We start from the raw sequence: 24,523 nt of genomic DNA on the forward strand, positions 1-24,523 counted from the left end.
GTCCCACAGCAATCTGTCCTCCAAGGAATCATTATGTTTCCCACCCATTCAGTTCTTCTTGTGGTTCTGCAAATACTTCAGGATTGTTAGATACCTTTTTACTGATATAACTGAATCTACACTAGTGCCGATATAGCTACCGCTGCTCATTGGAGGTGGTTTAATTATGCTTTAATAATTATGTCGATGGCATAGAGCGGCTCCTGGAGTGATCTTACAGCGGTACAGCTGTGTGGCTCTAAGCTCACTAGTGTAGACATGGCCCTAGCCAGCCCTACATATAGAACTGGAGGGTATTTCAGGCAAAGTTACTGTGGAGACCAAGGATTTATGCATTTCACCTAATAATCTAAATTTAGCTTCCACAACCTGGACTTCTCTCTTTGACACCCTACAGAGCTGGTACCGACATCCCCATGACCATAGGCTGCTTTCCAGCATAGACAGCAAGTGTGAAAAATCAGGACAGGGGGTGGGGGTAATAGATGCCTACATAAGAAAAAGCCCCAAATATCTGGACTTTCCCCATAAAATCGAGACATCTGGTCACCCTACTCCAACATGAACTAGAAAGTTTATCTAGGTGTCTTATGACGTGCACGAAGCTTTGCACCACTGATTTAACCACAGAACAGGTATTCACCCCAGAGCCCCTCGGGCAGCTGGACTCAATGCAGTCCCGGCACAGCCAGAGAGCGCGTGCCGTACAAGATGGCAGCGCCCACAAGCCCAGAGGGACGCCGGGCTGCACGGGAGGCTCCGCCCACTAGGAACAGGAGACCGGAAGTGTCCGTTAAAGGGGGCGCTCTGGGCGTGTGTCCGCCGGAAGTGTCCGTCGGTGCAGCCGGGTAGGTTCCTGCTGCCGGAGAGAAGCCGGCGTTCCGCTGAGGGCCCAGGCGCAGGCAGGTGGGGGGGCAGGGAGGTGGCTGCGGATCCCCGCGCGCGGTTCTCTGTGCGGGGCGGGCGTCGCTGCGGGAACACGGTGCTGCTGCTTCCCTGCCGCGCCCGGCTGCCGATGGCGCCTCCTCGAGTGCCCAGCCCCGGGCACCCCACCGCTGCGGACCCCAAATGTGGCCCCGCCCCAGGAATTTCCCCCCCCGGGGGGGGGGTGTCTTCCCGCGTCCCGCCAGGTGTGCGCGGTGGCGTCGCGCTGCCAAGGGCAGAGTTTACAAGGGGGTGTTTCCCCCTCGAGCTTGTGGAGTCCAGAGCAGCCTGCGGGGTGTCTCGTGTTGGCCCCTCCTTGCTGGTGCGTTCAGCTCTTCCCCGGATCTGGGATGTGTGGGGGTGACCCAGCGGATGGGTGGTGGGTATGGTGCTGCCTGGCACCTCCCACGTGGTTCGGCTTGCAGGGTCGGGGCCACCACAGGCCTCAGTCCTGCAAACAGTTAGACACGTGTAACCATGCAGGACGTGAGTCCTTCCAGTGAAGTCCGTGGTACTTTCATCTGCAGGTATTCACGTGCTTGAAACTGTTTGCAGGACTGGAGTATTAGAACCCCATCCTGCAGATGAGTGGCTTTCCAGGTTTAGCTTTGCACAGTCAGAGACATAGGACTGGAAGAGACCTCTTGTGTCATTGAGTTCAGCCCCTGCCATTGCAGGTGGCATCATCATATGGTCCTATTCATCAAACTTCATCTGAAAATTAAGTTGTTTACACTGGAGGACATTGAAGAAGTGAGTGGGGCTACACATGGGTGAATGGATCATCTTGTACTATCAGGGCCTATATTACTTAGGACAGGTTTACTGTTAAAATGCTGCACCGCAGTAGCACTTAAGTGAAGACGTTCCTATGCTGATGGGAGAGCTGCTTCTGTTGGTCTAGTTAATCCACCTCTGCCACAGGTTGTAGCTGTGTTGACAGGAGAAGCTCTCCTGCCAACATGGCACTGTCTACACTGGAGATTAGATTGTGTGACTACATGGCTGAGGGATGTGGATTTTTTGGGAAATACTGGTTTTTGGTACAAATTTCTGTTCTTAGTTACACTGATGTAAATGAGTGGATTTACTCTAGATTTACACTGGTGTAACCAAGACCTGAATTTAGACTCATTAGCTTTTAACACACTACTGCTCCAGAGTGTGTCATTTGCTTTGATCCCTGATTTATTCCTGAATAGAATTCAGTACATTTTAAAAATTGCATTTTGCTTTATGATCCTGATCTGTGCTTAGATCTTTGTCTGAATAGTGGCAGTTTGATTTTCTTAATTTTATATTAAAAATTTTGAATAAATTCTTTAATATCTATCCTTTATCTGTCCCTCTTTTTTTCTTTGCAGTCTATAAGAAAATTCTGCAATGCTATTTTGAGTGAGTGAAGCAGAGGAGGATGAAAAATGCTCAGACAAACAGCAGTGACAGTTACTGTGGCAACCCTGTTGAGCGTTGCAGTAGGGGGTCTCGTTTTGTGGAAAGTAAGCCAGCGTCGGAAAGAAAGGGTCCGTGGTGGTGGTAAACAAGGTGGAGCTCTGAGAAGGTCAGGCGATGAGGAACTGACGGAAGTGGAGGAGAAGGAGTTGCATTCATATGTCGGTTCTCCCACCATTTCCTGGGTAGAGGAGATCCTTGGTGCAAAAATAGTGATAGTTTCAGAGGCAGAGGAGTGGGATCAAGTGGAACCATTACTGAAGAAGGAGCTTCAGAGGTGGCCAGTGCTTGGGATTGACTGTGAGTGGGTAAGTGTTTGATCAAGGAAAATCTGTCCTCCAGCCTCCTAGGGCAAAGGCAGAGAATTGATGAGGCTTTGAAGATTTCTTGCGCCAACACCATTTCTGGTTTTAGTAGTTAGAATGGACGCACCAGAAATGACTCTTGAAATTGCCTGTGCAGTTACCACCAGGGAATGCAATAAGGGTCTATTGATTTTGATTTTAGTAAAAACTTAAAATTACCTGAGCATGGATTTGAAGTATATTGAGATCATCATTCGTTAAAATTTTGGAATAACTCTTAACATATTCCATTGGTGGAATTATAACTGCTTTTGATTGGCTAGATACTATATATTCGTACAATGTTTCTTTCAAGATAACTTACTAGAAGTGTATTAATTCAGCCTTATTTTTAAGGCGTTTACATATTTTAAAAATTATAACTAAAAATAAACTAAAAGAGGAGAAATCACAGCTATTTATAAATGTATATGTAAAATATTGGACCTAACAGAAGATGAAATTCCCAGAAGAGGGCCAGCACAAGACCTATTTAAGTGGTCAAAACCGGCTTTCAGTGGGATTTAAGTGATGTCTAGACCTTGGGCTGGCCCTCTTCTGAAGGGTGAATTTCACCTACACTACATACATTACCTTAGGCCTGGTCTACACTAGGGGTGATCGATCTAAGTTACGCAACTTCAGCTACGTGATTAACATAGCTGAAGTCAACATACTTAGATCTACTTACCACGGTGTCTTCACTGCGGTGAGTTGACTGCTGCCGCTCCCCCGTTGACTCCGCGTGCGCCTCTCATGGCAGTGGAGTACAGGAGTTGACGGAAGAGCACTCGGGTCGATTTATCACGTCTAGACTAGACACGATAAATCGACCCCTGCTGGATCAATCGCTGCCCGCCGATCCGGTGGATAGTATAGACATACCCTAGGCTAAAGGGGAAAAAAAGGACTGAATAGTGAAATCCGTTAGGCTGTGAAATAGTCACCCAAGGAAAATGGGGGAAGCCACATTGCTTGTCTCTCTTAAAATTAGACTTGACAATGCACTACAGAATATACTGTGTGCAACAATGCTACAGTGGACTGGGGTTCTCAGGACAAATTATTTGGTGGCCTCAGAGCGTGGCCACCAACTCTTGCTAGTGGTCGTTCTCACACTTTTCTCTAAAATACTTAATTAGCTTTAGGAAAAACAAACAAATATACACGTCCAAATCATTGTAATTTTATTTATTACTAGCTAGTAAGTCTTTTGTGAAGAGTGATACTAACAAGCATACAAGTATCACTTTTCACAGCAGACTTACTCGGCAAGCCTGGGGATGAATTAAGCCCTGGATGGGGGTCAGGGGAGGCAGTGGGCAGGCTGAGTCTGAAGCCCGGTGTCCGGAGGATGGGGCCTGCCACCACGCAGCTGGAGCCCCAGGCAGAGCCTGGAGCCCTGTGGCCTGAGACTCACCACCCCAGGAAGGTGGGGAACTCACTGGCTGCCTGCTTCTCCAGCATTGTGCCCCAGGTGTCTCCAGAGGTGGGCAGGGCCCAACCCCTCCTGGTAGCCCCAGCAACCAACACCAAGTCAGTGCATCCAGGAGCACCACGGAGTAGGAGAGGCCACTACTTTGAGCCCCCTTTCCCCCCCAACCACAGCCCAGGATGCTGTGGCTGCAAGAAAAGGCCCTGGTGGCTGCATGCGGCCATAGTGGCCGCATTTGAGAAATGCTGGACTAGATCACTTAATATGTCTTTTCCATCTGTAATGCCTAGGATTCTGTTGTGGTTTGTTCTGTGCCCATATACTAATACTCTAACGCCAGTGCTGTTTGGTTCTTTGGTTTTAGGTGTCAGTGGAAGGAAAGGCCAGTCCTGTATCCCTCTTACAGATGGCCTCTTCCAGTGGCTTTTGCATTCTTGTTCGATTGCCCAGGTTGGTTAGCAGTGGACAGACTGTCCCAAAGTCTTTACTGGACATCTTGGCAGATAGCACTATATTAAAAGTTGGCGTTGGATGTTGGGAAGATTCTTGCAAGCTACTTCAGAACTATGGCCTTGCAGTCAAAGGGAGCATAGATCTCCGGTACCTAGCCATGAGACAGAGGTGCGTATCCATAAACAACAGCAGTGTATTTAGAGTGTACAATTTTAATTGGAAATCTTAAAAAATGGATTTGGTTCTGATGAAGGATGCCACATTGGTGGTCCTGGATTTGTCCTCCTAACAGTTATGGCCTGGGTAGCAGCAATGCAAGCCTCCTCTTCCCCCCCGGCCCTTGTAGTATGCCTCAAACTGTGACCCATGCAGACCACTGTTCTGGGGACAAGGGGATAGGGTCTCCATGGCCCGTTCAATCCTTGTGCTCTGTACTGAGGCTGTGAGTATGGAAGCCAAGTAGTGCCAATTGTGGTGGGGGCTTTTGTAACAAGGGCATCTATTAAGAACTCAACTAATACTTCCAAGCAGTGTGTATATATTGTAACTTCTACCCAGTGGCTCACAATTTCAAACTAAACTAGTATTGAATTGTAAGAGAATCTTGATAATTAAGACAAAGACCTAAAAGAGGCAGAAAGGGAAACACACCTTGTCTCCGTATACAGTAGGCTGTTTTTTTCTCTCCATCTTCTAGGGTGTACAACTCATTTTGTCCTCTCTGAAATGTTCTTGCAGACACATTCTGAGTTCTTATCGGCTCTCATACCATGGAAAACACTGGTTATATGATAACCAGGTGAGCAGCCTTCTCACTCCATATCTAACAGCCAGGATTTGAAACGTTGCCTGTCACCATTTACACCGTGAACATAAACACGGCAACTTAACTGTTCATTTATCTGCATGGTGACCAGTGAAAGGAAAGTTAAATTTCAAATATTGGAGACCCTATCTTCCTTCCTCCCACCTAAATATTTGGATTTGGCCTACATTGCTCCCGGGAGGAGGAGGAGAGGGCAGACTGACATGCATACTGGATAGTGATCAAGGAGGACCCACAAACAAATTCCAGCTATGCAAACTGGATGTGTCCATTGGCCTCCTTGCAGGTTGCCTGTCCTAGGTGTCATTAATTTGGCTTATCAGAGGTCCAAACTCAGTGGTCTATAATAATCTGTGTGTGGCAGGGTGCTTCCTATGTAACTGGGTACCTGCATACACTGTCCTCAGATACAGGTTAAAGAAACAATCAGCAGATGAGTGGAAAGAGATGATTATCAGACTTCTTGAGAAATGTACACAATGATCAGCTTTTAATTTCCTCCTTTAATAATTGTTTCCAGTGAAACATTAAAGATACAATAATATTTTCTGATATTGCTTTCATGTTAAAGAAATAAAGTTATAACCTTTTGCCTAGAAACACTCTTCAATTGCAATATTTTACAGGCCTTTGGTGTGTAGGTCTATTGGTCTTGTGCCACTTCTTTAGCAACCATGAGTTTCAGACAACACGGAATCCTTGAGTCTTTCATTGGACAGTTTAAATGTGTATCTTCTGATTCTTCTCCTCTAAAGCGATGACTGGATCTCTCATTTCCCAGCAAAATGTAGCCCATTCATGGCCATTTGATCTGGTGGCATTTCAATTCCATACAGCAAACTTGCCCATCACTGTAGGATATCTCTCGTTTTCATTCAGAGGCAGACAGCTGATGGAAAGATCCCCACTCTTTCTCTCAAAAAGAATTCTTCTTAGACTCTGTAATGATCTAGTGTCTGTATTATGTGAAACAGCTTCAAGTGGGAATCGGTAACATTCATGCTTGAGATCTTCTGTTCCAAAACCAACCAGTGACCTAAAGAGGAAAGAACTATGCTAGCCAGTGAAGCTTACAGATGAGCAGGTGTCCTGTTCCTATAGTATAGTACATACATCATCTAATCACACACTTCAGTAGTTCCTCTTGTTCAAATAGATCTGGGGTGGATGCGAACATTTTTCAATTTGATTGGTGCTTGTATCCATTTATTTGCTCTTGTTTGTTAAACTGAAGGAAGGATCTGCTCTGTAATGGACTCAGCCTCAAATCTCTAGCTGAGAAAGTCCTGAACTGCCCACTCGACAAGTCTCTTCGCTTGCGCTGCAGCAACTGGGAGGCAGAAGAGCTGACTCAAGACCAGGTGTGTCTTCTGATTGTAGTTATTCTAAAGGGCAGGATTTGGAGTCGAGATCTGTGGTCTGTTCCAGCTCTGCCACAGGCTCAGTGTTTGACTGGTCCAGATGCTTCATCTCTCCCTACCTCAGTTTCCCTCTCTTTAAATGGGGATTCTTTCCTGTTTTGGGGTGGGGTGGAGGCATTCAAGGCTTAAACTTTGGAAAGCTGTTTGACATATTTGGATGTAAGGGGATTGAAGTGCCAAGTATTATTTCTGTTCATAGGCAAGCACCAGGGAACTGGTGATTGCTGATCTGCGTGGGTTTTCTGAGTGATCTGTAGCTGATTTGGGGATTGAGCCTTGAAGGTGCTGAGCATGTTTATCCTGGTCCAGCAAAGTACTTGAGCACCTGCTTAACTGCAAGCACATGACTAGTTGCATAGACTTGAATGGAACCACTCATGCTTAACGTTAAGCAGATGCTCTAGGACTTTGCTTGACAAGAGCTTGTGTGCTCAGCCCCTTGAGGATTGACCGTATAATGAGCAGATTATCATTCAGCTTTTTGAGAGTAGGGAGGTAACCATATAAAGGATTGTCTGCCTTTGAAGTCAGTCTGTCTGTGCCATCATTTTGAATGGTGTACAATGGACAGGATTACGGTGAGCATATGTAAATATTGTCTTTTGAGCTCTGCATGTCCTTCAGTCGTCTTAAATTGACTTTGTATCTACAGTTTTCAGAGTAATAGCCGTGTTAGTTAGTTAGTTAGGAAATGGCCCACCTTGATTATCATACACATTGTGAAGAGAGTTGTCACTTTGGATGGGCTATTACCAGCAGGAGAGTGAGTTGGGGGGGGGGGGGGCGGAGGGTGAGAAAACCTGGATTTGTGCTGGAAATGGCCCAACTTGATGATCACTTTAGATAAGCTATTACCAGCAGGACAGTGGGGTGGGAGGAGGTATTGTTTCATGATCTCTGTATGTATATAATGTCTGCTGCAGTTTCCACGGTATGCATCCGATGAAGTGAGCTGTAGCTCACGAAAGCTCATGCTCAAATAAATTGGTTAGTCTCTAAGGTGCCACAAGTACTCCTTTTCTTTTTGTATCTACAGTATAATACCTTCTGACTCTAGGGGTCAACTGGCTACATTGCAGATTACTGGAAGGGCTTTGGATTGCATAATGAAGAGGAGGGTCTGTGGTTCTAGGTAGGGAGCACTAGAGGCTCCCAGACAGGAACTTACGCTGAAGTGAGGAAGTCAAATAAATGCTGCTCCCTCTTTACCTAGAAACGATGTTTCACATTTGCTGTGTTGGGGGATCTTGTCTCAGGTCCTCACAAGGCATTAGCCCTCCTTCTGCACAGTAACACAGAGCTCTGGCTCTTTTCCCCAGGTCACTTATGCTGCCAAGGATGCCCAGGTCTCAGTGGCTCTGTTTCTCCATCTGCTGGGATTTTTCTTCATCCCTGCTACAAGTGGAGGTGAAAATGCTGCTGTTGTTTGGGAAAAAGTACTGGGCAAGTGCCAGGGCTTGACAGATGTCCCATTCAGAGGAAGAAGCAGCAGCAGTCTAGGAGATGATGGAAATGGAGAGGCGGACGCCCAGCAGAAACCAAGGAATCGGAAGTCTGCAACTAATGGCCAGTCCCCAGTACATCAACAAGTGAAGGATCCCCGCAAACAGAAGCGAAAACCTCTGGGTGTAGGATATTCTGCAAGGTAATTGCATGAGCCTTTTTTACTATATGCACCTTAACTAAGTTTGCGAGGACAGGATTTTGATTGATTCTTCCAGCCCTGCTCATTATGGTTATGCACATTCACTACTGCTGGTGTCCAATAGCTAACCCTGAGAGTTAAATGTAGGATATAAGTGATACATTTACCAAAGGATAAAAGAAAGCTCAAGATCATTCTGATACTTTAGAGATCCTAATCCACTGAGCGCACCTCAGAGCAATATGACATTTGTCATTCTGCTTTCTAAAATAGGGATATAATCAGGTATAATTTGACTGCCTCAGAGCTCAAGAAGGAAAATCTCTGGCCTGCGCCTAAGCAGAGCATTTCACAGTTGGCTAGGCAGGATGGATAATGTTAGACCGAGGGGGTCGTTTTCTTCTCAAGCACCAGCTTAACTATTGCTGGTGGCAGAATATAAGACTTCAACCAATGGTCTGATCTGAACAGGTAAATCCTAAATTCTTATGTAACAATGGAATCTGACTGTCTGAAACTTCAGTTATTTTATTTACAATGCTTTTTAAATTAAAACAAGTTAGATAAACCTCCTTAATCTGAATCCAGGAAGGGGAGATGCAGAATTCATATGCCTGTTTTTAAATTTAATTCGATTATATCCGAGATATTTATATAAACAAACATCAGGAATTAAACAACTTCAGTCATAGCTAAATGAAAAAGAAAAATAGATATTTCAACGTTTAACTTTCTCTGTTAAAATTCTTAGGTTAGCTGTGGGGGAGATAATTTAATGGAGCCAGAAAAACTGATTTGTTAGTATTCTTTAACAATTAAAATAGAAATAACAGTGTTCTGTTATTACTTGTAATTTTCTCTGGTCACTTCATATTTTCAGCAAACATTTTGAGCCAACATCAAACAGTCCAAGAAGGGCTCAGCCCCCTAGGAAAAACAAAATAGCTGGTATAACAGAATTCTGAGCTACATCCAGGCTGATGTATGTATGTATTTATTTATTTTTTAAATCAAGAAGCCCCTTCATTAGAGACACTTAAAACTAGTCAAGACAAAGTGCTGGAGAACATATTGTAGGGAATAATCCTTCCCTGGTCTCTAGGGTTAGATTAGATGTGATTCAAAAGGTTTTTTCCATTGCTGATTTCTAGGAGAATGTTTGTTTTAATTTGAAATTGTATTTTTAATCCCTAAATCACTCAGATGACACCTTTGATGGAGCTATTACACCTGCTTCTCCATTTATTTTCTGTATCCTCTATCTTGGCTGGCCAGGCTAAACAATGTCACCTTTACCACAAAAAATTCCCACCAGTGCTTACTACCAGTTCACCTGAACTGCTGATAGGAGCCTTAGAATAGACAAATCCCAGCATCTTCATTTGTTTGTTTTTATCACCATGTACTAGTGGAAATATTTTTGTCAAATTCCCTACTGTAGAGACCGTATGAATTACTGAATAATTTAAATTTGTGCAAGAGTTCTTGGCCTAATGCCTCTTGTGGTAGCAGTTCAACTCAGGGAATTCGTACAGCTGTGATCACACTGGTGCTGGTGAATGGAGTAAGGATTGTAGGGGAAGGAGCACTTTACACTACAACAGTAGCTGTCCATCTCTGCTCCTGACAATTATCTAGCTTTGTTGCCACAGTTCTGCTCAGGGCCTCCTGGTTGGAAGATGCAGCACATCTTCCTCCTCAGGCATTTAGTTTTGTTAAAGGGGTGCTGTCAAAGTAAAGATGTCATTTTGGAGAAAAAAAAATTCCTTCCCTGTATTGCTGAAAACACTGGAGAGCATCCAAACCAGATTTTAAACAAATAGGTTACTTTTCACCATTGAGAGTTGCTCACGTTTAATTCTGAAATGTAAGCCTGTTGTCAATGATAGCTTCAACAGAGGGTTCAAAGTTCCTAGCTTCATGGGTATTGGCTACTGATCTGGGAAACGGATCCTTCACAGTCAGTAGTTGTAGCCAGAACAGTCAGTCACTAAGGATGTTGCTGCCCTCGGTGACAGCCTGTTCTGCCAGTATGGTACCTGACCCATAAGTACATGTTGCTGAGGGCTAGAAGTGTGTGTACTCTTGGGGGCAGTCGTCTGACTTAAAGGATGCCAGGTGTATGCAGCATGAAATATGTAGATACATAGAGCTCAGTTTCTGGGGTCCTGTTTATTATAATTGTCATGATGTTCACCCCGTTTCACAGAAAATCTCCCCTGTATGATAACTGCTTCCTGCATGCACCAGATGGACAGCCTCTGTGTACTTGTGATCGCAAAAAGGCCCAGTGGTACCTGGACAAGGGCATTGGAGGTACGTATGCCAGTCCTCATATTAGTCTGTGTCTAGGAAAGAGATTTTTTCTTTGCCATGATAGTGTTGGGTGAGAAATGATACTTTTGAGAAGGGGCCCAGGTCTGAACAGAGATCCAATTATTGGAGATGTTGGGGGAAGGAATAAACAGGATGTGTCCCTTGACTTTGTTCATAATTCATTTAGCTTTTCACCTGCACTTCTGCAACTGTTAAAGGCCTCCCTCTCTGCGTCCACCTTTCCAGAGTTGGTGAGCACAGATCCATTTGTTGTGAAGCTGCAGTTCGAGCCCTCAGGACGTCCTGAGTCCCAAGTCGATTACTATCTGACAGTCAAGGAGAACTTGTGTGTGGTGTGTGGCAAGAGAGAGTCCTACATCCGGTGAGTTTTTACACAGTGCAGGGAAGAAAAATACATCTGGTAGAGTAAGACCCAGACCCTGATCAAGTTCAGCCTCTACCATAAGGAACTTCATGTTATTTACCAGTGGGAGGTAAACTGGGACACAGTCATGCTTGTGTAGAATTCAGTGTATATATCTCGGGTAGGCTGAAGCCGTTCAAGGACCACATGATCATATGTAAGGACTATGTTTTAGTCACAGGTGAAATTTTTAGTGAAAGTCATGGACAGATCAGTAAACAAAAATTCATGGCCTGTGGACCTGTCCATGACTTGTACTATATACCCCTAACTAAAACTGTGGGTGCTCCAAGGTGTGTGTGTGTGTGTGAGAGAGAAAGAGAGAGGGCAAGCCGTGGCTGCTCCTCGGGGCTGGGGGGGAGAGAAGGAGGAGGGGGGCTGGCAGGCTTCCCTACCCGGGAGCTCTGCGCAGCTCCCCGGAACCAGCCAGCATGTCCCTGCAGCTCCTAGGGTGAGGGAAAGCCAGGGGGGCTCCGTGCGCTGCCCCTACCACAAGTGCTGGCTCCGCAGCTTCCATTGGCTGGGAGCGTGCAGGCAGGGGCAGCACGTGGAGCCCCCTGGTCCCTTCACCTAGGAGGTGCAGAGACATGCCAGCTACTTCCGGGGAGCTCCCCCAAGGTAGTATCGCCCCGCTTCCTAACCCCCTGCCCTGAGCCCCCTCTCACACCCAAACTACTGATGCTGCTGAGGTGGGAGGGAATGGGGGCGTGGTGGCCCGAGGCTGTCCCAGCAGTGGCTGGTGCGGCTGGCCCAGGAACTGCTCGAGCTGCACGGGAAGGCCCGGAATGAGCCACATTGGCCTCTGCAGAAGTCACGGAATCCATGTCAGACTCAGAGCCTTAATCGTGTGTCTCTGGACAAGTTTGGCATGGGAGAGAGGTTGGCACTCCTTGCAGTAGAGAGCAGTTGTGTTTACTCTCACTAGAGAACAAGCTGTGTTCAAACAGAGTGCAGACTGCAGTCCAGCCTGTACAGGCTAGTGGTACACATACCTCCCCAGTTTAACTCTTTTTTTTTTTTTTTTTTTCAATGAAAGAGAATAACAAACCCTCTGTGATGTTTTAGGAACAACCGAGACCAGTAAGGGGTTCTGTCACTGCCTGCCCTTTAACTTTAGAGGCCTTTGTGCTGAGCAGCTGTGGTTCAGATCCCTGACACCAGTAGCCAGCCCACAAGTGTATGCTCTCACCAGTCTAGTTACTCCTTGGGGTGTGACACCAACAGCCCTTCCAGTTCCAAGTCTCCCCAAATCTGTACTTCCCGAGTTCTTAACTATCAGATACTCTGACTTTTCGGTTTGTCACCTGAGAAGGTGTAAAACCAGCCACGTGGATACCAGCTACTTTGACATGCACGTTCCCCACAGCTTGCATGCCAGAGACCTGCTTGGGGTAAAAATAAACAAAAGGTTTATTTAATAGCAAAACCACAGATTCGAAGATAAGAATAAAGGAAAGCAAACCTATACAGGTTACACAGCAAATAAACACAACCTCAGGCTTTTACATTTCCATATTAGATAAAATCTCTTTTATAATACAAATTACCTGTTGCCATAAGACAGTTTCTCAGCATACCCACTACCTAGAGGTGGGATCCAGCATTCATGGAGAGTGTCTTGCCACAAGACTGTCCCTCAAGGTCTGGATAAAAAGCTGAGTCCCAAGCCTGTTCTTAAAGGCTTTTTCCTTTCTTTTTTTTTTTTCCTCTGTCTGTGGTGACTCATGTTTATTCAGAGTGGGGAAATTCCCTCTTGACTTGATAACCCGGATGTCTCAATGTCTCTAATGGCCCATCATTGTCTTTCCTGGGCTGGACAATGCATCAGTACTTGAAGCCAATTTCATGTAAACTTCTGGTTTTGGCGGTGCCCCTCCTTGCTTCACTGCTTAGCCCCCGCTGGGAGGTGTAGTTGAAGCTGTTGCATGGATTATTAACACAGTTTTCTATAGTCACAAATACATAGCTCCATAACCACAGTCTGTACACACATCTCGTAATGACCATCAAGTTCAGAACATTACAAGCTTTCATAAAAGACCTTATTCGTTATACTTTTATAGTACAATAATACAGTATGCAATCATTTTGATTTAATTGATCATTTTGGGGACTTAACTATCTGTTTTCCCGGTCGGTGTCCGGACCCTGACTGTCACACTGTATTTAATCCTGTTGTTGGCATTTAAATGGCCCAGGTGAGCTGTGACAACTACATATCCTTAAAGCTAATTGGTGTGGAGGGGAGTGAGTTCCACTCTGCTCCCAGCTAAACAATAGCAGCTGTAAAGTGTCCTGCAAGGCTACCTGAACTGATTAGCAACGTGGTCGCTTTAGAGTTTGACAGTTGTGCCTTTATAGCAGAAAAAGACAGATGTTTATTTTTAAATGAAAGCTTCCAATTTTTGAAAAATTCATCCAGATGCATCAGAAACTGGAGAGAATCTGAAACCCTTTGTGTGATCATTGGGCTGTCTGACTGCAGATTTCTTCTGGGTAAAGGGTGTTTTCTTCATCGATTTTTCTGGGAAAGGATGTTGGAATATTTTTACGGAGGCCTGTACAATCTTGTTGCAAACTTTCCCAGTGGCTTTCCTTGTCCCTTGCAGCCCCTTGAGCCTAGGCCAAGCAGAGCACACGTGCAGTTCTTTTCATCCCTTCAGATGTCATATGAGAGCTCAGGGCTTCATCAGCTTGATGAAAATCTCCATATGTCTACTAAGGGTATGTCTACACTACGAAATTAGGTCGAATTTATAGAATTCGGTTTTTTAGAAAGCGTTTTTATACAGTCGATTGTGTGTGTGTCCCCACACAAATGCTCTAAGTGCATTTAGTCGGCGGAGTGCGTCCACAGTACTGAGGCAATGATTGACTTCCGGAGCGTTGCACTGTGGGTAGCTATCCCGCAGTCTCCACCGCCCATTTGAATTCTGGGTTGAAATCCCAATGCCTGATGGGGCAAAAACATTGTCGCGGGTGGTTCTGGGTACATATTGTCAGGCCCCCCTTCCTTCCTTTCCTCCCTCCCTCTGTGAAAGCAACAGCAGACAATCGTTTTGTGCCTTTTTTTTCCTGGGTTACCCGTGCAGACGCCATACCATGGCAAGCATGGAGCCCACTTAGCTCATCGTCATCGTATGTCTCCTGGGTGCTGGCAGACGCGGTACTGCATTGCTACATAGTAGCAGCTCATTGCCTTTTGGGAGCAGATGGTGCAGTATGACTGGTAGCTGTCATCGTCGTACTCCTGGGTGCTCTTTTAGCCAACCTCAGTGAGGTTGGTCAGGGGTGCCTGGGCAGACATGGGAGTGACTCAGCCAGGTCATTTCCCTTTTTAGGTTTCGTCTCATGGAGAGTCAGTCCTGCCGGCAGTCGTACTGCCCTGTCTTCTGGTGAGCAGCCAGGAGACAACAATGGCCAGCAGTCATACCGCACCATCTGCTGCCAGCCTAAGATCTATAAAGATAGATGAAGTGGATCAAAACAAGAAATAGACCAGAGTTGTTTTGTATTCATTTTCTCCTCCCTTCCTCCCTCCCTCCGTGAAATCAACGGCCTGCTAAACCCACGATTTTGAGCTCTTTCCTTGAGGGGGCCATTCTGTTTCTTCTTGATGCAAAGCCACCCCCTTTGTTGATTTTAATTCCCTGTAAGCCGTGTCGTCAGTCGCCCCTCCCTCCGTCAGAGCAGCGGCAGACAATCGTTTCGCACCTTTTTTCAGCGCAGGCGCCATAGCACTGGGAACATGGAGCCTGCTCACATCACCGTGGCAATTACGAGCACTATAAACACCGCACACATTTTCCAGCAGGATATGCAGAACCATAACCTGCAAGAAAAGCAAAACCAGGAGAGGAGGAGGCAACTGCAGCACAGTGACGAGAGTGAAGAGGACATGGACACAGACTTCTCTCAAAGCACGGGCCCCTGCAATGTGCACATCATGGTGTCAGTTGGGCAGGTTCATGCTGTGGAACGCCGATTCTGGGCCCGGGAAACAAGCACAGACTGGTGGGACCGCATAGTGTTACAGGTCTGGGATGATTCCCAGTGGCTGCGAAACTTTTGCATGCATAAAGGCACTTTCATGGAACTTTGACTTGCTTTCCCCGCCCTGAAGCGCAAGAATACCAAGATAAGAGCAGCCTTCACAGTTGAGAAGCGAGTGGCGATAGCCCTGTGGAAGCTTGCAATGCCAGACAGCTACCGGTCTGTTGGGAATCAATTTGGAGTGGGCAAATCTACTGTGGGGGCTGCTGTGATGCAAGTAGCCAACGCAATCAAAGATCTGCTGATATCAAGGGTAGTGACCCTGGGAAATGTGCAGGTCATACTGGATGGCTTTGCTGCAATGGGATTCCCTAACTGTGGTGGGGCCATAGACGGAACCCATATCCCTATCTTGGCACCGGAGCACCAAGCCGGCAAGTACATAAACCGCAAGGGGTACTTTTCAATAGTGCTGCAAGCTCTGGTGGATCACAAAGGACGTTTCAGCAACATCAATGTGGGATGACGCATCTTCAGGAACTCTGGTTTGTTTCAGCAACTGCAGCAAGGGACTTGCTTTCCAGACCAGAAAATAACCATTGGGGATGTTGAAATGCCTATAGTTATCCTTGGGGACCCAGCCTACCCCTTAATGCCATGACTCATGAAACCATACACAGGCAGCCTGGACAGTAGTAAGGAGCTGCTCAACTATAGGCTGAGCAAGTGCAGAATGGTGGTAGAATGTTCATTTGGGCGTTTAAAAGCATGCTGGCACAGTTTACTGAGTGATTTAGACCTCAGCGAAACCAATGTTCCCATTGTTACTGCTTGCTGTGTGCTCCACAATATCTGTGAGAGTAAGGGGGAGACGTTTATGGCGGGGTGGGAGGTTGAGGCAAATCGCCTGGCCGCTGATTACGCACAGCCAGACATCAGGGCCGTTAGAGTACAGGAGGGCGCGGTGCGCATCAGGGAAGCTTTGAAAACCAGTTTCAGGACTGGCCAGGCTATGGTGTGACAGTTCTGTTTGTTTCTCCTTGATGGAACACCACCCCTACCCCCATCCCCCTGGTCCAGTCTGCTTTTCTGTAAGCTAAGCACCCTCCCCTCCCCTTCCCCCTTCGATCACCGCTTGCAGAGGCAATAAAGTCATTGTTGCTTCACATTCATGCATTCTTTATTTATTCATCACACGAATAGGGGGATAACTGCCAAGGTAGCCCAGGAGGGGTGGTGCAGGAGGGAAGCACTGGGTGGGGTGGTGGAGGAGGGAAGAACAAGGCCACACAGCACTTTAAAACTTATTGAATGCCAGCCTTCTGTTGCTTGGGCAATCTTCTGGGGTGGAGTGGCTGGGTGGCCAGAGGCCCCCACCACCACCTTCTTGGGCGTCTGGGTGAGGAGGCTATGGAACCTGGGGAAGAGGGCGGTTGGTTACACTGGGGCTGTAGCAGCGGTCTGTGGTCCTGCTGTATTTCCTAAGCTCAGCCATATGATGGAGCATATCAGTTTGATCCTCCAGCAGCCTGAGCATTGACTCCTGCCTTCTTTCAGCAAGCTGATGCCACCTACCATCTTCAGCCCGCCACCTCTCCTCGCGGTCATATTGTGCTTTCCTGCACTCTGAGATTGTCTGCCTCCATGTATTTTGCTGTGCTCTGTCAGTGTGGGAAGACAGCATGAGGTCAGAGAACATTTCATTGCAAGTGTGTGTTTTTGCCTTCTAATCTTGGCAAGCTTCTGGGAAGGAGAAACATATGCAGCTGGTGGAGGGAAAAAAAAAAAGGGAGAGTGGTAGTTAAAAAGACACATTTTATAGAACAATGGGTAGACTCTTTCACGGTAAACCTTGCTGTTAACATTACATAGCACATGTGCTTTCATTACAAGGTCGCATTTTGCCTCTTATTGAGGGTATGCTGGTTTGGTGTGAGAGATCATTCACGCAGGGCCGGGCAACAGAATTTGGCTTGCAGGCAGCCATAATAAGCCAGTCTTTTGGCTTCTTTAACCTTCATAACATGTGGGAATGGTTTCAAACAGCAGCGCCCTCATTTCCCATACGAAATAGCTGTTGGGTTGGCCATTTTAAAATGGGTTGGCAATTTAAAAGGAGGGGCTGCGGTTTCCAGGTTAACGTGCAGCAGAAACCCAACTAACTGCCCCCCCACACACACACCCAATTCTCTGGGATGATGGCTTCACCCCTCCCCCCACCAGGTTGCTAACAGCGGGGAAGATTTCTGTTCAGCCGCAGGCAAACAGCCCAGCAGGAACGGGCACCTCTGAATGTCTGCTTACTAAAAGCACCCTATTTCAACCAGGTGATCATGAATGATTTCACTCTCCTGAGGGTAACACAAAGAGATAAAGAAAGGATGTTGTTTGAATGCCAGCAAACACCGGGACCATACACTACAGTGCTTTGTTCTGCAATGATTCCCGACTATGTGCTACTGGCCTGGCATGGTGAAGTGTCCTACCATGGAGGACGGGATAAGGCTGCCCTCCCCAGAAACCTTTTGCAAAGGCTTTGGGAGTACATCCAGGAGAACTTTATGGAGATGTCCCTGGAGGATTTCTGCTCCATCCCCAGACATGTTAACAGACTTTTCCAGTAGCTGTACTGGCCGCAAATGCCAGGGCAAATTAATCATTAAACACGCTTGCTTTTAAACCATGTATAATATCTACAAAGGTACACTCACCAGAAGTCCCTTCTCCACCTTCAGGGTCCAGGAGCCCGCCTTGGGTGGATTCGGGGGGTACTGGTTCCAGGTCCAGGGTGATAAACAGATCCTGGCTGTTGGGAAACCGGTTTCTCTGCTTCCTTGGTGTGAGCTATCTACAACATCATCATCTTCCTGTCCCCCAAATGCTGCTTCCGTGTTGCCTCCCACTCCTTGGACGGAGTCAAAGCACAGGGTTGGGGTAGTGGTGGCTGCACCCGCTAGAATGGCATGCAGCTCATCATAGAAGCGGCATGTCTGGGGCTCTGAACTGGAGCGGCCGTTTGCCTCTCTGGTTTTTTGGTAGGTTTGTCTGAGCTCCTTAATTTTCGCACGGCACTGCTGCACGTCCCCGTTATAGCCTCTGTCCTTCATGCCATTGGAGATTTTTTTCAAATATTTTGGCATTTTGTGTTTTTGAACGGAGTTCTGCTAGCACGGATTCGTCTCCCCACACAGCGATCAGATCCTGTACCTCCCATTCGGTCTATGCTGGAGCTCTTTGGCGATTCTGGGACTGCATGGTCACCTGTGCTGATGGGCTCTGCATTGTCACCTGTGCAGGTGAGCTTGCCACGCTGGCCAAACAGGAAATGAGATTCAAAAGTTCGCGGGCCTTTTCCTGTCTACCTGGCCAGTGCATCTGAGTTGAGAGCGCTGTCCAGAGCGGTCACAACTGAGCACTCTGGGATAGCTCCCGGAGGCCAATACCGTTGAATTGTGTCCACACTACCCCAAATTCGACCAGGCAAGGCCAATTTCAGCGCTAATCCCCTCGTCAGGAGTGGAGTAAAGAAATCTATTTTTAAGAGCCCTTTAAGTCGACAAAAATGGCTTCATCGTGTGGACAGGTGCAGGGTTAAATCGAGAGAACCCCGCTAAATTCGACCTCAACTCCTAGTGTAGACCAGGCCTAAGGCAGTGTCTACGCTGCCACTTTCAGCGCTAAAACTTTAGGTGTTCAGGGGTGTGAAAAAACACACCCCTGAGTAAAAAAAGTTTTTTTGGGAGTACATCCAGGAGAACTTTATGGAGATGTCCCTGGAGGATTTCTGTAGCACCAGTATGGACAGTGCTTTATCACCGGGAGCTGCACTCCCGGCGCTAAAGCTACCAACCCTCATTCGAGGCGGTTATTTTTTAGCACCGGGAGAGCTCTCCCAGAGCGATAAAGCGTGACTACGCTGCCTATGTCACAGCGCTGCCGCGGCCATGTAGACGTCCCCTAAGTGTGCTCAGTAGTGATTTTGCAGTTGCTCATAACTTTATACAATTTGTTTCCACCCCTGAAGCCTTCATTGAGGGTAACATGCCACAGATGAAGGTTTTGATTAGACACTTTTGTGATACTAAAATGACCAGTGTGGCCATTCTTATGTTCCTATGAACGTACTCATTTTTGTCTTTAACTATGAACCAGCTCTGAAAAATACCTCTACAATGGCACTGTGGGGTCATTTTGGGTTGTGGGGTGGGTTGTGATTAATTTTCATTGATTTTTATATGAAGAAAATAAACAGAAAGATAATTGACTTATAGCTTGTATATGTTTCAATATACTGCATTCTTTATGGGATTGCCCATAGAATTCTGCAATCTTATTACTCGTCAAATCTGCAAGACATCGACCTAACACGTTAGGGTGGGAGTTAGAAAAGTAAAATAGGAGAAGACATGTAACCAGGAAAGGGAGGGAAGACAGGGACTAGGAAAAGGAGCGTTTAGGTGGAATGGAGGTTTGGCTTTCTTTGAATAGTCTCAATGTTTTTTATCCAAATGTAGCTAAAAGCAGGGCCCAAATTTCTTTGAATTCTTATGAAGGGTTTCCTGTTGATTCTCTCAGTAGCTTCTAGAGAGAACTTACCTAGGTTACAAAGGAGTTTTTTCTAATTGCCCTCCCTGCAAGACTCATACTGAGATCTGAAGGTCCAGCTGAGCTGCTACTTACTGTTCATTGTCACGAGTAATAAAGATTCTGTAGGCCATATTTTGCAGTTAGTTACAACTATGCAATTCTTTTGTGCCCTCTGGGGATGCACAGTGTAGCTGAGAGTAGAATTTGGTCCTGCATTTGGAATTGGGCCCAGTCCTGCAAGCACTGATGCATCTGCCTTACTTCACACACGAGTAGTCCCTTTGAGGTTAATGGGACTACTCCTATGAGTATCGGTACATACATGCATATGTACATGCAGGATTGGGGCTTTTGTTAGGAATTCTTTTGATGCACTGGCCAGGACAGAATCTAGTGATGTCTCTGCAGGGCTAACAGAAGTGGAAAGCAAAAAATACATTTCTGTCACTAAGGTCATCAGATTAGCCATAGAGTACACACAGAGAACTGATCCAATGCTATCTTCACAGGCGCTTTTCTGACTTTTTAAAAAAAAATAACTTTAAAAGAGTGGATTTGCCCCCCAACTCAAAAATAACCAAGATTATCCTCAGTCTTTACAAAAGAACAATACACTCCTGAGCTATGACCAAAGGTGGAAAGCTCCAGCTTCTGGGATGGTTCCTTTTCAATATCAGTCTTCCATCAGGCGGGTAAGTAGTAGCTGATGGCAGCAGCCGTCTGAAATCTTAGTGAAGACTGTTGCTATTTCCTTCCCAGGAAGAACATTGTACCTCACGAGTACAGGAGACACTTTCCCATCCAGATGAAGGACCACAACTCCCATGACGTACTGCTGCTTTGCACTTCCTGCCATGCCATTTCCAATTACTACGACAATCATCTCAAGCAGCAGCTGGCCGAGGAGTTCAGTGCCCCCATTGGCTGTGAGGAAGGGGTACGCCTGCTAGAGGACCCCCTGCGAAGGCAGGTCCGGTCAGGGGCCAGGGCTTTGCTGAATGCAGACAGCCTGCCTGACACCAGGAGGGAGGAGCTGTTGCAAGGAATCAAGGACTTCTTTAACACAGAGACCGTTACATCAGAGATGCTCCAGGAAGCAGCAGGCCTGGAAACCAGGTATTACAAGAGCCCAGTGACTAGGTTTAACGTTTCAGCCATCTGTATGTGTATAGTTATGTATTTAGACTTGAGTTACAGATAAAGACTCCTAGCCAGGGCCCTAGGTGCCCTGATACATAAATAGTACAGCAGCAACAAAAATCCCAGCAGCATTGGTAGAGCTAGTAATCGGCCTACTTTTTTTCCCGAGCTCCTTTAAAAACACCTCCTGTTGTTTTAATCTCCTAAAACCAGGGCCAGAGTTTAACAAACTGGGTCTTTACACAGTGCGTTACAAACACAGTGCTGCAGAGCTCCGTGCAGGCACAGGGAACCCCAGCACCGATACACTTGTGAGATTGGGGCTGTAGATTACAATGTGTTTCCTGCAGTGAGATGCTTACAGTCTCTCACTCAGGTTATTACTCTGCTAAGGGTGGGGGGAGTAGTCGGGTGGACAACTCTGTTGGCCCAGCCTGCCTAATTGAGCTTTGTGTTTGTCAAGTGCCCTGGGTGCGATGGCGCCCAGCACATCACGGCAGTGGGAGTTTTGGGAGGCCGAGAGTCCCATACCGGGCTTGCGTGAAACCAACCCCCCTTGTGTCTTGGCAGGATTTGGAATGAGCACTATGTGCCGCATGGGCTGAAGGTGGTGCAGAGCTTCGCCAAAGGGGGGCTGCGCTCGCTCATGGAGCTGGAGGGGCGCTGGCGGCAGCACTTCCTGGACACCATGCAACCGAAGCACCTCCCAAGGCGGTGGTCGGTCAACCACAATCATGGGAAGCTGATTCGAAAATATGGGGAGGACCTTCGGATCCAGCTGTCGTGAGAGCGACTCCAGACAGCGACTGGAAGGACTGTTTGACTCTCATCTCCCCGTTGGAACCGCAAGCTCCTGGGTGCGGGATGGCCCACGGAGACTCCCATTGTCAGCAGTGGCTCTGCTGGGACTCGACAACCCTACCAATGGTTAAATCACGTGACTTCAATGTTAAAAGGTGGTTGGGAATTTTTAACCATAGTCTGAATAGAGCTGCTTTGTTCCTCACCCTCTTGTTCTACAGAGAGGGGGCCCTCGTGTATGCAGACATGAGCCCCTCCTTTTTTATTAGACTGTTTGTTTCAATCCACAGGGGGTGTGCTAAGGAGACTTCTCCTCTGCTCAAAGTGACCATTCAAAAATTGGCACTTTCCTAACTGTTCTGATCCCTCTGCCATCTTTGGTGAGTGATGAACAGGGCAGATTCAGCCATAGAGGTTATAGCTGCGTGAATTTGTGATGACCAGCCGTCCCTTGAGAGGTGTGTTGCATCCAGTTTGTCCCCCTAATCATCTTGGATGGCTTCTTCACATGGGATATGAACCTTTGTGTTGTTTCCAAGTTCTAGTGTGGACCGATTCCCCCTCATCCCATGGCTGCACCTCAAACTAATTCACAATTCCAGCCCCACTCTTTACTTTTGGTGCAGGCCAGCTGCACCCGGGTTAGCTTTTCTTGGAAGAAACCTTCTGTCAAGGTTTCTTCCCCACTCTGAACTCTAGGGTACAAATGTGGGGACCTGCATGAAAGACCCCTTAAGCTTATTTCTACCAGCTTAGGTTAAAACTTCCCCAAAGCACAAAGTCTTTGTCCTTGGATTAGGTATAATGCTGCCACCACCAAGTGTTTTAGACAAAGAACAGGGAAAAGACCACTTGGAGTTCCTATTTCCCCAGAATATCCTCCCAAGCCCTTACACCCCCTTTCCTGGGGAGGCTTGAGAATAAACAAGATGAGCACAAACCCCTTGGATTTTTAAGACCCAAAAAACCCAATCTGATTCTTAAAATCAGAACTTTATTAGAAGAACAAAGAAAAGATAAGAGAATCTTACAGGCAGTCAGATTCAAAACATAGAGAATCCCTCCAAGCAAAACCTTAAGTTACAAAAAGACACGCAAACAGGAATATACATTTCCTCCAGCACAGTGAATTTACAAGCCAAAACAAAGAAAATCTAACGCATTTTCTAGCTAGATTTCTTACTAACTTCACAGGAGTTGAAGGGCTTGCATCCTTGATCTGTTCCCGGCAAAGATTTCACACAGACAGACAAAAACCTTTTTTCCCCCCCTCCAGCTTTGAAAGTATCTTGTCCCCTCATTGGTCATTTTGGGTCAGGTGCCGGCGAGGTTACCGTAGCTTCTTAGCCCTTTACAGGTGAAAGGATTTTGCCTCTGGCCAGGAGGAATTTTTTAGCACTGTATACAGAAAGGTGCTTACCCTTCCCTTTATATTTATGATACCTTCCCTAAAGAGACATTCCTGTTTCATGGAGGGGGTCCCAATGTGAAGAAACAGCACTTTTGTCTCATTGAGAACTGTGTCAGAATTGCAGACAGGTCTCTCAGCCTTCTGATGGCTGCTGCTGCATCTTGAGGAAAAGTGACATCATTTGTGATTCTGTCAGTTTGGGAGCATGAACAGTCAGAAATCTATTTAAAAACAAAACACCTTTCAGACGCACAATGTGTGTCTATTAAAAATGTTACTTCCCAATACAATCTTCCTGTGTGGATACTCTGATGAATAGCTTTTGGCAAGCACCCTTTCACATCACTCTGAAATGGGGTCATCTGTCTTACAGAGGATGTGGCGGGAAGAAAAGGCTTTTTCAGAGAAGTAGTATTTTCTAGGCATCTGTACACATAATTGGAAGCCAGGAGCCCTAGAGTGCTAATCCGGACTCAGACGCTAACTTGCTGGATGGCTTTGAACAAGTCACATAACTGATCTGTGCCTCAGTTTCCCCATCTGTAAAATGGGGCTAATAATACTTACCTACCTCACAGGGATGTTGAGGCTTAATTCATTAATGTTTTGTAAAATGCTTTGAAAATGTAAGCCATTAGGTGAGGATTAATTATTACTGTTGATTTTTAAATGTTCAGCATTCATGTTTCTGCCTGGTGCTAGATTTTAGTTGTATTTAACTTCTTTTAAATAAAAAACCCTTTTTCTTAACTGTTCTGACTCCTCTGCTATCTTTGGTGAGAGATGAACAGGGCAGATTCTGCCAGAGAGAGGTTATGTCAGCATGAGTTTGTGATGACCATGTGTCAGGGTTCCTTCCCCACTCTGAACTCTAGGGTACAGATGTGGGGACCTGCATGAAAACCTTCTAAGCTTACTTTTACCAGCTTAGGTTAAAACTTGCCCAAGGTAAGTTTTTGCCCAAGGAAAGATTTTGGGGGGAAAGACGTTTCCAAGCGGGCTCTTTCCCTGTTATATATTTGTTAGACATTTGGTGGTGGCAGCAATAAAGTCTAAGGGCAAAAGGTAAAATAGTTTGTACCTTAGGGAAGTTTTAACCTAAGTTGGTAAAAATAAGCTGAGGGGGTTTTTCATGCAGGTCCCCACATCTGTACCCTAGAGTTCAGAGTGGGGAAGGAACCTTGACAGCGTCCATCCCCTTTCATAGATCTCATTGCAATAACCAACCTCCTGTCCATAGTGACAGCCCAGGATATGGCCTTGGCCTTCTGTGACATAGATGTTCCCAGGCATCTATATTAGTACCCCTGTGTCCAGCCATCTTCTCAGTATTTTGCAAAAGGGGGTCATA

At 46.4% G+C, this 24,523-nt stretch overlaps 1 protein-coding gene across 7 annotated transcripts; it reads left to right on the plus strand.

Annotated features, from left to right (window-relative positions):
* The first annotated feature begins 817 nt into the window (after positions 1 to 817).
* Positions 818 to 24,248, plus strand: EXD2 (exonuclease 3'-5' domain containing 2). Of its 7 annotated transcripts, none has more exons than XM_084632736.1 (9): positions 818 to 848; positions 2,289 to 2,684; positions 4,520 to 4,776; positions 6,669 to 6,795; positions 8,175 to 8,500; positions 10,710 to 10,816; positions 11,063 to 11,198; positions 20,580 to 20,936; positions 21,531 to 24,248. In XM_084632736.1, exons 2-9 carry the CDS (start codon positions 2,346 to 2,348, stop codon positions 21,745 to 21,747), a joined length of 1,866 nt encoding a protein of 621 aa, XP_084488862.1. In that variant the 5' UTR covers positions 818 to 848; positions 2,289 to 2,345; the 3' UTR covers positions 21,748 to 24,248. The 7 variants fall into 7 exon arrangements, with proteins under 7 accessions (XP_084488862.1, XP_084488860.1, XP_084488864.1 ...); XM_084632734.1 differs by having other exon boundaries at positions 824 to 902; XM_084632738.1 differs by lacking the exons at positions 20,580 to 20,936; positions 21,531 to 24,248 and adding exons at positions 13,850 to 13,964; positions 15,055 to 16,467 and having other exon boundaries at positions 824 to 902.
* The last annotated feature ends 275 nt before the right edge of the window (positions 24,249 to 24,523 follow it).

This window comes from Lepidochelys olivacea (genome assembly GCF_965140295.1).
Source record: "Lepidochelys olivacea isolate rLepOli2 genome assembly, chromosome: 6".
NCBI classification, from domain to species: domain Eukaryota; kingdom Metazoa; phylum Chordata; order Testudines; family Cheloniidae; genus Lepidochelys; species Lepidochelys olivacea.